The sequence below is a fragment of the Rosa chinensis genome, chromosome 4 (assembly GCF_002994745.2).
Source record: "Rosa chinensis cultivar Old Blush chromosome 4, RchiOBHm-V2, whole genome shotgun sequence".
NCBI classification, from domain to species: Eukaryota; Viridiplantae; Streptophyta; class Magnoliopsida; order Rosales; family Rosaceae; genus Rosa; species Rosa chinensis.
In genome coordinates, this window is record NC_037091.1 from 53,473,715 (window position 1) to 53,490,705 (window position 16,991).

Below are 16,991 nucleotides of genomic sequence, written 5' to 3' on the forward strand. Positions count from 1 at the left end.
TCTCACTCAAGCTTCAAACAATTATCATCAAGAGCACCACACTTCTATTTTGGGTAGTTGGGTGAATAAATTACTTGGTTCATACTAGCTCATAGCTAAAAGTGACCAAGCTAACTCTCCCTTCTCTTCCTTATTATCTATTCCATAATTGTATTTGCTATTGATGATGTATTTGACTATGGATAGTGAGTAATTCAATTTTGGGAGTTAGGGTTGTGAAGCCCTAACTCATCTTGTATAAATTTGATGCTTTACTTTTAATAAATGCAATTTCTATTGTGTATGCTTTAAATCCGAATTTATTGGTCCTTAAAAAGCATGTTTCTAGGCTTTGTCACCCTTTGAAATTATATATGTTGTGGGCAATTGTGATGAATAGATTGATAAATTGACAACTTATTAACCTTGTGGCATATAAGATTTAAGTGTGGTAACCATTAGCTACCTTAATTGTAGCTAAGCTTGCTTGGGTCTCTATTATCTTGCTCTTTAGGCCTCTAATTTTGGATATTGCGGCCTTGACCTGCGTAATGCCCAAATTAGAGAGTTGATTGTGGCCCTAACCGGCATAATCCATACACCGAAAGGATAATTGGTTTAGTAACCTTGACCGGTACTAGATACGGGACTTAACACATATAGGAAATGCATGCATTTATGAAATTGGCATCGATGTTTACAAGATAATTAGTGTGAATCACCCGACACACCCATGTTCCCATTAATTTGAAAACCCAAATTTAATTTTCTAGTTCGTTAATTAGTTGTTTAGTTTATTTTTCGGTTGCGTTTAATTTAGTTAATTCACAATTCAAAACTTCCTACAATTTTCGACTCATTTGTGCATATCCACCACTAGGCTCTTAGTTTTGATTAGGCTTTGGTGAAAACTAAAGCCGAGCATTGCTATGGCTTGGTGCCTTAGAATAGCATTTTTATTTTTTTTACTTTTCTTTTTCCTTTATTTCTTAGTGACTCTAGTTTCGACTATCCAATGATTGTGGGTTAGCCACTAATCCCCGTGGTACGATAATTTTGGGCTTAATACTTCCCTATTTTGACACGATTCGTATGCTTGCGAGAGTATATGCATCAAGTCAGCTATGCTGGATAACAAATACCTTGGGAAAAAACAAATTTGAAGTAGGATACTTGGTTCCAAAAAATAAAAGAGTGACCTCATAGAAATATCCAAGAAATTTAGAAATCTTCTCTATTTTGTCCCAATTCATCAGGAGATGGACAACACTTAAAATCAATGTCACTTAATGAAAAGTTAATCAATGCACGACGATAGTAAATTGCACTATCGGGCATAAGATAGGTGGAGTTCCACCTAGTGGGCACATCTTGTCTCAAGCCTCTTCTACTACCTCCCATTCCCACTTGTACAATACACCCCAAAAATCCTTGCTTCCTTGCCATAGAACCTTTAATGTACTTGATGCAATCACGTACCTTTATAACTGAATGACCAATTGATTTCAATCCATCTTGAACTATTAAATTCAAGATGTGAGCACAACATCGAACATGGAAAAATTTTCCATTTAATAAAAGAAGCCCTCTAAAGTTCAATTGAGTTCTCAATTTTTCAACAAATGAATCATTAGCAGATGCATTATCCAATGTAATCGAAAACAATCTCTTATCAATCTCCCACTCACATATCAATAAATTGATCTTTTCAGTTAGGGCAATACCATTATGTGGTGGAGGCATATGACAAAAACTACCATTATGTGGTGGAGGCATATGACAAAAACTAAGTATCCTCTTATGCAATTTCCATTCCGAATCAACGAAATGTGTTGTGAGTGTTAAATAACCAACAGTTGCTTAAGAACTTCACAAATCAGAAGTTAAACAAATTCTCCCCTTAACTGAACTTAACAGATTCTGAAGTTTCAACTTTTCTCTATCAAATAGCTTCAAAACATGGTCTTTAACGGTATTTCTACAAGGCAACTTAAGTGAAGGAGAAATATATTGAAAGACAACTTTGATTCCCTTATACTCCACAGAACTAAATGGCAAGTCATGCTGAACAATGGCCTTGATTAACAATTCAGAAAATTTTTCATACTGAAATTTTGAAGAACGTGTAGGAGACTGAGGTGACACTACATTACTTGAACTATAACAAGTATCATGATGAAGTAAAAGGCTACCTGTTCCCGTAACAGAATCACACTTATACACAGCTCCACACTTTATGCATTCTGCATGCTCTATTTGATCCTCAGTCACAGGCAACTCTTTAAATGATATCCAACAGCGAGAAGTCTTCTTTCGCTTCCTAACCGGAAACACCTCTAGCGAGAAGTCTTCTACTCGTTCCATATCCACTTTCTGCCACAACTTCTCCTCTTTCTTACATTGTATTAATTGTCTCATCATTCATACTTTTCTGAACACAATCAAGAAAACAACCAATAACATAAATCAAAGCCCAATTGGGCAATATCACAATCCAGTTCACAAAATCACAAGAGAAATTGCATATATCAGAAACACCAATCCTAAACAACAAACAAGATTGAAACTTTGAACGCCCAAAAGAAAAAAGAAAAAAACCATGATTAGCAAAATATTCAGGAAATGCCTACAACTATGAGGAAAAAACAAAAAAAGCCAGAAAGCAATGAATGAGATGATTACCAAAACTTTGAACAACAATCGTAGGATGAAATTCGAACAATACACAAAAATATGCAAACCTCAGAAAAATCCATATATATATATATATATATAAATCCATATATATTGCACATTAGAAAAATTGAAAAACCCATATCCAAATAGTAAAGATTTATATCAACAGAGGAGAGATCGGACAAGTTATGAATCTTCTTCTGATTCGACCTCCAAACTCCAAAGCCAGCTTGCAATTTGCAAAAGATTAAAAGTTTATATATATATAAGGTCAAGTACACATAACCCAGTTCGCAAATCCCATAAAACAAACAATGCAGAGATCGATAGAAAGAAAGCTGAGAAAACATAAATGAAACAGAACAAGCATGACTCACCATGGAGCTCGTCGACGAGAACAGAACAAGCTGAAGATGAAGAGTTGCGAGAAGTGAAAGAAGCCGAGCTCGTCGGCGAACTCTTTGGCAACGCCGGCTAAGAGTGGCGGCGTAGAGATGGGTAGAGGGTTCGGGCGGCTAAAGTGGAGAAGAGGAGAGTGAGCTGCGATTGCGAGAGAAACGAAGGTTAGAATGTTAGACTGCTTTTTTTCTTTAAACTGGGCTCCATGGATTCCGTCGTGCAGCCCGTTTCCTCCCGTTAACTAACGGGTTGTTAACGGGTTGGTAGCCCATTAACTCGTTAAGTTATTTGGCGAAAATAAATGAGTTTTTAGCGGATGGTTAATGGGCGGTTAACGGGTCATGCGCTAAATTATCAGGCCTAATGTTGATAGACTAAGCAAACCTTTTAATAAACTCACCAAAATAATTTTCTTTTTGTTATTAGTATTCTAACCCATCACATTGTACCTTATTAAGATGTACCTTGATTTAGTTCAAGTAAGATTCCTATGGATGCTTTCCGGTACATCCATAATTTCAAAGCCCTCAATCTAATTGCTTATCATGTGTTGCATTTTTTTCCTTATTTCAAAAAATGTTGTTTGAAACACAAGCTTTTCTAAGAGTCACTTTATTACCATGCTCCATCACTGACTCACTGTTTCCTTCTTCCATCATGTTGTGAGTGTTGTCTTCGTTTCTAAGTAATCTTGGTCTATTCCCTTGCCCCTAGTTATCGGGTCCCATATTGGGGTCTCGATCAGGATTTGGGTCCCGAGTCCGAGGTATTGGTTCGAAGTTGGAATTCGAGTCCCATGTTTCGGTCCACATGTCAGTTTCATATCAAGGGTGGATATATATAATTGTACCGATGAATTTATGCTTTCCAAACAATAACAGACCTGTTGTAACCGAAAAAAAAAAAAAAAAACAGATATGTCATATTGGCTGATAGCTAATTAGCTATTGGAAAATACCATACCAATACCAACGTTTATTCATATCAAAACTATACATCAGTAGTGGTAGCAGCATTAAGCTTATGCAAATTACAAGGCAACAAATGTCAAAGAGAAAAAGAAAAAAGAAAAAATAGAAACAATCCCCAAACCCCGAAGCCTATGGTTTCAGTTATATGTATATAACTTCTGAAACCGGCCGGGCCAATTATCTGCGTGAGGAGTTGGCTGATCAAGTACAGAAGTACTAGCTAGTAGATATAATATAAGGAGGGCGGGTTGGATTGAATGCCCCCCACATGTATGTAAAAAATTTTGCACTGAGAAATTAAGTCCAGTCTAGGTGCTTCTCTCGAGCATGTCTTTGTACCTCTTGAACGACTCAAGCTTCTGCAAGCGGATTTGTTTATGAAACCTTGTAATGAACAAGTCCGCAACTTGATCTATCTCGTCTTCCAGCTTGAAATCCTCTCCTTCCACTCTCGAATTCTTGACAATATCAACCACAGACACACCGGCCTTAATGTCATCAAAGTTTTCGTCTTCGTCGAAAAGGCAGTGCCTCAGATCTGGGTACTTGTCATTGTCATCCTCCTCCTCGTCTTCAATAGTGTGCAGGCGGCTCGAGCCAGCTGCATGCGAGTACTCGTTGGCAATGGCATTGTAGAGCACAATGGCCCGGCTCTCGTCTCCATCGCCATCCCCTTGGTTGCTGTCTTTGTCGTGGTGGCCGAGGAGGTTATGAAACTTGTGGGAGACAGTGTCCATCAAGACCTTCTTGTTCTTCAGCAAAGAGAACATTACGAGGCGAGCCTTGGCCGCGCTGGTTTTGCTCTTGATCGCCATTGTCTTGGCTTTGGCTATCGAGCTCAGCAAGGTGATTATCTGCTTCAAGAAAACTGAAGCCTTCTTCATGATGAAAACGTATACTGAAAACTTTGGAAAAAGGAAATACCAAACAGGAGTGAACAAACTCGATTTGAACAAGGAAGGAAGGAAATAAAGAGAGATATAGGAGATGCAATGTTGATGAATAGGATTATAGTGTGTGATTAGTCGAAGCTTTGCATGAAGGAATACAAGAGGCTTTGGGGGGTTTATATAGAATAAGCAAAAGCAAAAGCGCGCAGCGGCTTCTGGGTTTTGGTTGTGAAGTGGTGGGGGGAAAGTGCTTCTGTGAAAGCAACAAATATGTATTCAGTTACGGAAGCTTCTTGCTTAGCACAGTGCACATGCCCTTCATCTTTATTCTGATCAATCCTCGCCGTACACGACTCCAGGACAAACCCTAAAAAGCATGGTGATCATAAGGGCTATTCTAGCTGGGTGCAGACAATCATTCATTTGCCCCCGAAACTAAAGCATATGTTTCTGGTTGAAAAGACGATTGTGCCCTGGAATAATGGCACTCAGGTGGTAAAGGGTTTCTTCTCTGGGTTGGGAGCACATTATTTTATTTTACCTTTGTCACTAAGGAAAGGTGTTAAAAAGGAAATTCGGACCGTTGGCCGGTGAAAGTTGAGGCCAGTAGTAGCAGTGACAAGTGAATTTGGACAAAAGAGGGAATAATTCGTTGCCTCTGTTCTAAGGTTTTGATTTCCTGCAGACTAATTAACTTCGTTCATCAGTTCGTGTTCATGCCTGATAACGAAGTAATAATCACGATTTGAACTATTCATTTTATATGTTTCGTTCGTATATCACTGAATGCCTAAAGATGCACTATTCAATACTCAGTTCATTAATTAGTTTGGTCGATTTACTAATATTTAATCATGATTTTAAGATAAATAAATTTTGAATCATTCAGCATGTTCATTAGATAGTAATACGATTTTGATCCACTAGACCACGACATCATTTAATTAACATACTCGTTAAGATCAAGTGTGTTCTGAGTGTAAAAATCAATACTGCAGGAGAGTCTGATTTGCATTCCATGACATCTATATTGTCTGCTTTCACAAACATCCCATCAATGTATGAAAACGTTTATTAAACAACACCATAAGATGAAGGGAATTCAGAGGCCAGTGACCACTTCCGTCCAAACAGATCATGTTTGATGATACTATTTATCACAATCTAATTCCATAGCGTCACCTCTTTATACATATAATAGATCATTTGAACTCCCTTTTCTTCTTTAATTGAGATCTGGTTTTAGATCTTGCGCATCTCACAGTCACATACAAAACAGGTAAATATTAAGAATAACATGCATGAAATTCTCACTGTTTTGACCCTAGTCCTTTGGGAAATAATGGAAGGTAGGGTATGCAAAGTTCCAAACTAGCTAGGCTAGCTTGCAGCTTTTCTTCTTTACTAAGAAAAAGACTGAAGACCAGGGAAGCTTTATTGGTTGTCATTCATAATAGGGTTAAAAGCAAATGCCTTGCTTTGATTATTCTTATTATAAAATACCACAACTTGAGATTATTATTGTTGGTAATAATGATTATAACTAATCAGCAAGATCTAGCTAGCTTAGTCATAACACGAAGTCACCCTCCCAAGTCTCCTCGTGGTATGACTTTGTATAATGCCATGCCAAAAATGGCACCATCCTCGTGTGAACTGTGAAATGGCAGTAAGAAAATTTTGGAAGCCCTAGGGTTCTAGAATTGGATTAGCAAAGAGATGGAAGTGATGTTCTCTAAGAAAATTCACGGGTATTGGCTAGATCGTATTACATCTGATGTGCAACACCAATGTCAATAGTACATGCACATAGGGATCCATAAAGATTAGTGAAGATAATGCTATCTCATATTGGGTAACCCACTTTTATATTTCTTGAGAAAAAAAAAAAAAAAAGAGACAATGCATTTGTTAAAAGAGTTCTTGACCAAAAGTACCAAAATGACTAAATGAGGCAAATTTATCTCACTTACCCCACCAACATATTTTTATTCAATGTTACCCAATTTAACGTAGAAAGACAATTTTGCCCTTATTTAAATTAATAAACTACACATATGCCTATAATCTCTCTCTCTCTCTCTCTCTCTCTCTCTCTCTCTCTCTCTCTCTCTCTCTCTACCTCCGGCAGGCGACGATTCGCTCCCCGATCTCCAACTCCGGCGCGGTTCGACCTCTCACCCAGATTTCGCAGCAACTCGTCGGTGAGCTCGACCGCGTCCAACCGCTGTTGCTCTGACAACGACGATCAGATGACGTCGTCGATGGCCTCCTAGACGCCTCGCCGGTGCGGGTCGACTTTTGGCCAGATTCTGCTGCAGCTCGCCCAAGCTTGGCCGGCGCTGACAACGACAACCATATGACGTCTTCAATGGCCTCCTGGATGCCTCGCAGTCTCCTTGGCGTCGCCGATGGCCTCTTGGACGCCGCCAGTGCTTGACCCAGGCTGTGGCAGAGGAGCTTGGTGGTTGGGTGCCCAAATCAATTTTTTGTTTTTTTTTGTTTTAAGTAACGGGACAGAAGGAAAGAAAAAAAAAATTTGAATGTCTATTGCCCCCTAATAGACGTCTATTACCCCAATAGGCGTTTTTAAATTGATATAATTTTATTTTTTTTTCTAATCAAAGTTTTTTTGTCTAAATTTAGGAAAATTAGTTTCCATTCCGGTTACTGAAAGTTCTATTGGAGGGCAATAGACGGCTATTGAGGGCAATAGACGTTTTGAATTGATGTAGTCTCCTTGTTTTTTTTCTGTAATGAAAGTTTTATTTGTCTAAATTTTGGGAGATTAGGGCAAATCCAACCATATGGGGTGCCAAACCAAAATTTTGCCAATTATAAGACTTTTCTTCTCAAACCTTGTGTTTTTGGTGGATCTGGTCCTATAAATATGGGACTTTGGCTCATTTGTAGTCTCATATTTGAGACAAATCCAAGTCCAAAACTCAGCACTGTTGCCCGGGACCACACTTTCTGATTACCTAGCCCAATATGTGGTCTGACTCGCTGGAAGGCTTGGGTGGGCAGCACGCGCAGAAAGGAGAACAGGAGAGGAGGAAGACGCGCCAACTTGCACTGGAGAGAGAAAAAGCATATGCAGGTCGTCTGCTGCAGTGGGCCCCGCAACTCGATTATGTCTGCTACCGACCGTTGACACACTCAACGGTCACTAAATGCACAGCTGAGATAGCTCCATTTTGAAAATGGACGGTCTGATGTTGGCTTTTTTTTTTATTCTTTTTTTTTTACACTGAACGGATCTATTTTGATCTGATGGCTCAGATTTGAGGGAAAAAAACTTATCAACGGCTCTTATTAAATGAAAGGTTATTATTTCATTTTTGTTCCAAAATTTTTTTAAAAAAATACTAGAAAATTATGGGGAAAAAATATATCCGTTGGAACAATAAAATATAGGAAATTCTATAAATACCAACCCATTCTTTTCTATTTTCTCACACCAAATATCCTCCATCTCCTTCACAATTTCCCATTCATTAACCCATCTTCTTGTTCTTAAATATATCTTCCTTTTTTTTTTTCTTGGAAAAAATGGCTCCAAGAGGGGATTCTTGGAGGCACAATGAAGAAGTTATTCTTTGCCAAGCTTGGATCACCGTTGGGGGTGATGGTTGCATCGGAAAAGATCAAAAGTCAGACTTATTGTGGAGTCGTGTGGCGGAGGAGTACAATGCTCACAAACCGGCCGGTTGCATGGATAGAACACATTCTAGTTGCCACGCTCGTTGGAAGAAAATAAGTTCGGCATGTATGAAGTGGCGCCAAGCTCTTAACAAGGTCGAACACTTTCAACGAAGAAGCGGCGAAAATATGGAGGACGAGGTAATTATATTGAAATATGTTTAATAATTATTATATTTTTATTTCTCATGTAGTTGTTAAAAGTAAAATTGTTAGTTGCTTAGTTTATTGATCGATTTATACTAAGCCAAGGTCATTTTTTAAATATTTTATTTACTTAATATTATATGTAGCTCATGAATGTTAAATCAACGTACTACGACTCAGAAGGTTGTGATTTTTTGTTTGACCATTGTTGGCAATACTTGAAAAATACGGAAAAGTTTGGGAAAACGCCATCAATGGATAACACCTACTTTAGTGTTCCTAATCATGTCAACTTGGATGACGATGGAACACCCACTACTGAGGATGAGCTTCCGTCATCAAGAAAGGCACGTCCTCAAGGACAGAAAGCACAAAAGCTAGCTAAGAAAAAAAGCAATAAGCAGAATGCGGATGGCCTACGAGTTCAAATGCAGAAATGTTATGAACAAACAGAACACGAGTACCAACAAAGGCAACGACAGTTTGAGGAAGGTCAACTAATTGAGCAACGCGCTGAAGATGCTCGCACGATGCAGGTGGATCCATCAATTTTCACCCAAGAAAGAGGAGTTATGGGAGAGGAAGCAACAACAAATAATTGATAAGGAGGCAGAAACTTCAAGCATCCCGGAACAATCTCAAGATCCTACACCCCCTGAAGGAGACAACACAAGCTTGACCACTTATGATCCACTTGGCGAGACATCTTGGATGTAATTAATATTGTTAGTTGCTTTGAATGGTTTGTGTTTTAATTTATGATAATAACAATTATTTTGTTGAGTAGATCATCTTCGAAAAAATACATTGAACTTTTATTTTCATAATAAAGCACAACACACAAATTAAAAGCATACAATACAAAGTAAAAGCACACAATACAAAGTAAAAGCACACAACACAAATTAAAAGCACACAACTAAAGTAGGCCATGACCACTTATTGAAAGCACAAAAAAAAAAAACTCCTCACTGCTGGTTCTGATCAGCTTGTAACTTCATGGTCCATAGGTGATCGACTAGATCATCTTGGAGGTTTTTATTCATCACTGTGATGCGCCTGAAAGCAAGCGCATAATTTAACCCTGAAATGTCATTAGTAGTATAAAGTAAATAGGGATCGTTCTATTCCGGGGATTGAGGGTACACCTGTCATTATCAAACAATTAAACAATTAAAATTAAAACAAAGTATAATATTTACAAAAATAAAACAAAATATATACATATTTACGAAAAAGGGGGGATTTTTGATTTTGGTTTTCTATTTTCGAAAATAAAAGCTAACTAAATAATTAAAAACGCAAAAACATAAAAATATAAATGGAATGTAAGAACAAAGATCAAAGTCGAAACTCATGATTAAAATTGATTCAAGTTCATCATTGTTCATCATAGTCATGCAAGAGGAGTTGATCATGTGAAACGTTCAAAAGCAAACAATTTCCCATATTTTACTTTCAATGCTAATTAACCTAAGCGAAAGCACCTAGACTAATCCTATCAAACATGCAATCAAACCCTAGAAAGCTAGTCAATCATGTCATGTTTAACGCATTAAGCACCTAGAAAGGCTGTCAACTCAAATGTGCAACTTAGTATGAAAAAGTCCACCTAATTGCAATCTTCTTTGATTAAATTCGGTTTTTGTACAAAACCTTTACTACTTATCGATCCAAGAACACAAAACCAAAAAGTTGATTCATGTTCTTAAATTCGTAGCACCAATTATATCAAAACCCTAAGTGTTTGCAACCACATAAGATTAAAATACAAAAGTTATCTATCATGCAAATTTAATCAAACACTCACACAAAAGCAACCATAAATCGCAATATATGAATCTGAAAATTAACAATTCATCATAAAATTTCAGAAAACAATACTTGTTCATACATATGTGTCAACTAAGGCAAAACCAACGAAAATACAAAGCAAAGGTACAAGGAGAATCGGATTACACCGTGATGAAGATGAGATGAATGAAGTGATGATGTGGTCTCTTGAATTTCGAAAGCAATCTTCAAGGTGGAGGGTGGATGGTGTGCACGGCTTGTCTTCTTCTTCCTTGGCCTTGCTTGCACTTCGTGGTTGCCCTAGAGGATGGAGAGGAGCACGGCTAGTCTAAAGAGTTTTCTGAATTATTTTCTCAAAGTGTAAACGTAAAGAATGGAACTTCGCCCTCAAAACGTTGAGAAGAGGGGAGGTTATATAGGGGACGTCCTCCTTGCTCTCCAAGCCGTCCTCTTTTCTGAATTTCTCACGGAATTAATGTAGTCATTCCACATACTTTCCTCCAATGCAAGCTTGCCACATAAGCCCTATGAGGTGGTGCAACCAATCACAAAATTCCAATATTAATTCCCTAAATAATCTTGCCGAAATTCCCTTGATATAATTCTGATTTTTGTAGTTCAATTCGGCCAAACTTCCTTTAGGGAATTAAGGAATGTATCTAGACTTCTTTTGAGCTTTTCTTGGTCTCCACCTTTTTCTCTTTCCTTTTATTTCTCCCTTGAATATCTCCTTGCCGAATTCTCTAGGGTTTCTTCTTTAATTCACGGCAATTCCTTCTTTTCCTCTTGGAATTCCACGGCAATAATATCTCTAGGGTTTATCTCCAAGTATTTTCTTTCCATAAAAATAGCCCTAGAAAATCTCCCTAGAAAATCTCTTCTTATTTTCTGATTTTTAACGCCAACTTCCTTGTTTCTCTCTTGCTTTGGACGGCAAATTCTCCCCTAGGGTTTATTCATGCGTCATAAACCCTACTTGCATGGGCTTAATGGGCCTTTGATCCATTTGCCGAAAATCCACTTCATTCTTGAGAGTTCTTGGGCCTTGTTACTTCAACTTCAAGCCTTGTCACCTTCCAACGTCATAACACTTCATTTTTCCATTTCTTTTTCATGATAACGTTGGAAACTTCATAGGTAAGCTTTCCTCCTTTTCGCAGGGTTTCCTGGTTGGACCAGGAAAACTTCTTTTCTTCATTTCTGCTCATTTCTGTGGCTCATTGTTCTTCATCTTCGCTCCCCTTGACTTTCGCAAGCTCCTCTTTCCATTCGTGCGTTCATTTCCACTTTTTAGCTCGGAGGTCCTGAAAATAGAAACTGATAAGAAAAATAGAAACTTTCCTAAAATGAAAAATGGCAACTTTCCTAAACTGAAAATGGGAAACTTTCTAAAAATGAAAAATAGAAACTACTGAAAATGGAAACTTACAAAAAAATGACAAATAGAAACTACAAAAATAGAAACTTTCTACAAATAGGAACTTTCCCAATCAAAGAATGGAAAGTTTCCTAAACAGGGTTTTATTAAGGAAATAACGCAGAAAATGCAGGGAAAAGCAAGTAAAACGTCGCATTAAAATGCTCCTATCAAATTCCCCCACACTTAGCTTTTGCTAGTCCCTTAGCAAAATCACACTAAGACTCAACAGAAATTAAAGACTCTAAACATACAAAGACTCTATAGCCCTTCAACTTTTTGTCTCAGCAATCTCTTACTTTCACAACACCAAGGTTAGCACTTCACCAAGAATAAATGTTTAGGCATTCGAGAGTTAATTAAAACACATAAGTTACATATACACAAGTAGGACTTGGTTGGAACAATGGTGATGGTTTCTGTTAAGCATGCTTCAAACAAGTATGATTCAAATCCTCACAAGTTATATCCACTCTTTCTTCTCTCAGATCATGGCAATGCTTAAAAGCTTATACACTCAAGTATATGTGAAAGATAGCAAGTATATCACATAATCCAAGAAACGAAAGCACATGTATAATTTTCTTTAAAGATCTCATGAAGGATACCAACTACTTGCACAGATGGACCCAAGCCATAGGTTCAACTCTTGTAACTCATCTCCACATCAAGTGCTGTCCCATCTTAAGGATCAAGAAGGTCATCTCAAGGTTGTAATGGGGCTAAGGCTCAAGGTTTAAAGAAACGAAAGGTAAGGATTTATCAAAGTGTCCTAAAAACCTAGTAGAGCACATGTAAATGTAGAGACCTCAAGAATTTCCACCAAAGCATTGCAAAAACGTCACTTTCCCTAGAGGTAACATAAAAGGGGCCTAATGTCTTCATGTTGGGCCCAATCTTCATTGTAAACTTCCCTTAAACTATAGTGAATGGACAAAGGCCAAATTTTTTTTCTGTAGTGGGCCTTCAGTTCAAAGTAAACTCCAAAATCACTAAATATGGGGGACTAAAATCCATAAACATTTTCTTTCTTTTTAGCCGTACATATTTTTTCTTTTCTTTCATTTTTTCACGGCTTTCACATATTTTTATTTTCTTTTGTTTATGGACAAGTCTACCCCCACACTTGAACTTTCACCTCTTCTCAATCTTCATCCTTAGCACCAAACCCATGTAGTATGTCTCAAAAGATAGCTCTACTAAGTTCTTAGAACAAAGGGTAAGGTTGTAACTATACTAAGCTTCATGGTTAAGGGTTTTAAGGGTGATGAATGAAAAGGCTTAATGTAGGCTCAAAGGGGCTTATCTAGGGGAGTCCCACGACGGGCACAATTAGGGACACAGGTTCATATGGCAATGGTGGTAATTCCTAGGGTGCCTCTATCCTTTCCAGAATCAGGGCCATGTATTGATATAACGTTTCAACAAGTACAAGAGTGAATTCTAGCATTCTCTAGTCCATCAAACTTAATCTATGGCAAGTAATCAATCAAATGAAAGAATAATGAGATCATCAAAACATCGCCAAGAAAATAAGAATATATATTTTCGATTCACTCCAAGAAAAAGGGACATGGGCTCAATTATCTCACATGGGTTTATATGAATCAAAACTCATCTTAACATGCTCATATTCTGTACCAAGGTCACAAATCCATATCCACTACACATGCATATACTTTTCATATATCTCAATTAACCAAAGAATACCATTTTAGAAATCATCTCAATTTTGTGATCCTCTTTTAATCATGATTTCAGAGATATAGAATCATCCTAGACAGTTGAAAGGGCATCCTAAGACTCAATAAATAAAAGCAACAAAAATTTTTAAATTTTTGACATTTTTCACTTTTTTTGTATTTTTCAATATATGACTCAAGATAAAAGTGTAAATCCCTTCCCCCACACTTAAATATTGCATTGTCCTCAATGTAATCAATCATAAGCATGCAATGAAACAATTAAGCATATAGGAATGGAATTTACGAAAAGACTACAAAAATAAAGGAGAAAATTATAAAGTAAAAGAAATAGCGAAAGAGAAAGCAAATCTGTGTTATTGAAGACTCCTTCACAGCTGCTTCTGAATTGGGTTGCCTCCCAAGCAGCGCTTGAATTTAACGTCTTTCAGCCAGACGGTACCTCCATTAAATAAAGTTAGTGACTATAATTAACAAAGAAATACAAAAAAAAAAAAATATATATATATATATATATGTATATAAACAAGTATAACAAGTTAGTGAATTACAAACTACATGTAATATTAACAAGTTAAGTACACAAGTGAGTAAAAAAAAAAAAAAAAAAAAAAAAAAAAAAACACGAAAAATATTTACACAAGTGTTTTTTTTTTTTTTTTTTCTTTTCTTTCTTTGTACGAAAATACTTACAAATATTTACATTCTTTCCTTTCCTTTACAATTATTTTCAACACTTAGGTACGGGAACAGGGAGTCTCGATGTGCAATGGGACTGAAACAGCTACCCTTTTCAAGACTATGTTTAATCCAATATACCTTAGTGAATCACAACATTTTCGTTTGTTACAAATACCATTGATTTCAAATTCAATTCCAAGCGGTAAATCAAGAGGACGTGCGGCCCAAGTATAGTCGTCTAGACACCAAGTCCCTCCTACATCCTTTGGGCAACCTTACTGAAATGGCCAGGTAGGGGAGGGCGAACACGAGAGACAAAATCCATTTTGGCATGAGCAAAGCCCATTTGTAAGCACTTCTGGATTCAAAAACCGTCATGATCGTTGTCCCCTTCCTAGACACCATCCCACATAGGCTGTACTTACTTGGATGAAAAAGGTCCTAAGTGTGAAGACAGTTCAATGAATGTTAATAAAGGCCGCCCTCAACCTTAAGGGACCTGGACTAGGTACCAATAAGGGGTTTAGGCCAATATTAATAAACACGACTTCACCTATTCCTCTTTAATTTACAACTCACAATTAAAATTCGTGTTCAATAATATAAATAACAACCTAAGTAATTAATTAACTAATTAACTAACAATTAAGAGAATTACAAACAATTAACAAGTAATATTTTTTTTTTTTTTTCGAACACACATATAAACAAAACAAATATTCACAATATGACAAATGATTTTTCAATCCCCGGCAACGGCGCCAAAAATTGATGCGCCTGAAAGCAAGCGCATAATTTAACCCTGAAATGTCATTAGTAGTATAAAGTAAATAGGGATCGTTCTATTCCGGGGATTGAGGGTACACCTGTCATTATCAAACAATTAAACAATTAAAATTAAAACAAAGTATAATATTTACAAAAATAAAACAAAATATATACATATTTACGAAAAAGGGGGGATTTTTGATTTTGGTTTTCTATTTTCGAAAATAAAAGCTAACTAAATAATTAAAAACGCAAAAACATAAAAATATAAATGGAATGTAAGAACAAAGATCAAAGTCGAAACTCATGATTAAAATTGATTCAAGTTCATCATTGTTCATCATAGTCATGCAAGAGGAGTTGATCATGTGAAACGTTCAAAAGCAAACAATTTCCCATATTTTACTTTCAATGCTAATTAACCTAAGCGAAAGCACCTAGACTAATCCTATCAAACATGCAATCAAACCCTAGAAAGCTAGTCAATCATGTCATGTTTAACGCATTAAGCACCTAGAAAGGCTGTCAACTCAAATGTGCAACTTAGTATGAAAAAGTCCACCTAATTGCAATCTTCTTTGATTAAATTCGGTTTTTGTACAAAACCTTTACTACTTATCGATCCAAGAACACAAAACCAAAAAGTTGATTCATGTTCTTAAATTCGTAGCACCAATTATATCAAAACCCTAAGTGTTTGCAACCACATAAGATTAAAATACAAAAGTTATCTATCATGCAAATTTAATCAAACACTCACACAAAAGCAACCATAAATCGCAATATATGAATCTGAAAATTAACAATTCATCATAAAATTTCAGAAAACAATACTTGTTCATACATATGTGTCAACTAAGGCAAAACCAACGAAAATACAAAGCAAAGGTACAAGGAGAATCGGATTACACCGTGATGAAGATGAGATGAATGAAGTGATGATGTGGTCTCTTGAATTTCGAAAGCAATCTTCAAGGTGGAGGGTGGATGGTGTGCACGGCTTGTCTTCTTCTTCCTTGGCCTTGCTTGCACTTCGTGGTTGCCCTAGAGGATGGAGAGGAGCACGGCTAGTCTAAAGAGTTTTCTGAATTATTTTCTCAAAGTGTAAACGTAAAGAATGGAACTTCGCCCTCAAAACGTTGAGAAGAGGGGAGGTTATATAGGGGACGTCCTCCTTGCTCTCCAAGCCGTCCTCTTTTCTGAATTTCTCACGGAATTAATGTAGTCATTCCACATACTTTCCTCCAATGCAAGCTTGCCACATAAGCCCTATGAGGTGGTGCAACCAATCACAAAATTCCAATATTAATTCCCTAAATAATCTTGCCGAAATTCCCTTGATATAATTCTGATTTTTGTAGTTCAATTCGGCCAAACTTCCTTTAGGGAATTAAGGAATGTATCTAGACTTCTTTTGAGCTTTTCTTGGTCTCCACCTTTTTCTCTTTCCTTTTATTTCTCCCTTGAATATCTCCTTGCCGAATTCTCTAGGGTTTCTTCTTTAATTCACGGCAATTCCTTCTTTTCCTCTTGGAATTCCACGGCAATAATATCTCTAGGGTTTATCTCCAAGTATTTTCTTTCCATAAAAATAGCCCTAGAAAATCTCCCTAGAAAATCTCTTCTTATTTTCTGATTTTTAACGCCAACTTCCTTGTTTCTCTCTTGCTTTGGACGGCAAATTCTCCCCTAGGGTTTATTCATGCGTCATAAACCCTACTTGCATGGGCTTAATGGGCCTTTGATCCATTTGCCGAAAATCCACTTCATTCTTGAGAGTTCTTGGGCCTTGTTACTTCAACTTCAAGCCTTGTCACCTTCCAACGTCATAACACTTCATTTTTCCATTTCTTTTTCATGATAA

At 36.9% G+C, this 16,991-nt stretch overlaps 1 protein-coding gene across 1 annotated transcript; it reads right to left on the minus strand.

Annotated features, from left to right (window-relative positions):
* Positions 1-4,009: 4,009 nt before the first annotated feature.
* On the minus strand, positions 4,010-5,101 carry LOC112198170. Its single transcript, XM_024339242.2, has one exon. It carries the CDS (start codon positions 4,907-4,909, stop codon positions 4,334-4,336), a length of 576 nt encoding a protein of 191 aa, XP_024195010.1. The 5' UTR covers positions 4,910-5,101; the 3' UTR covers positions 4,010-4,333.
* Positions 5,102-16,991: the final 11,890 nt, after the last annotated feature.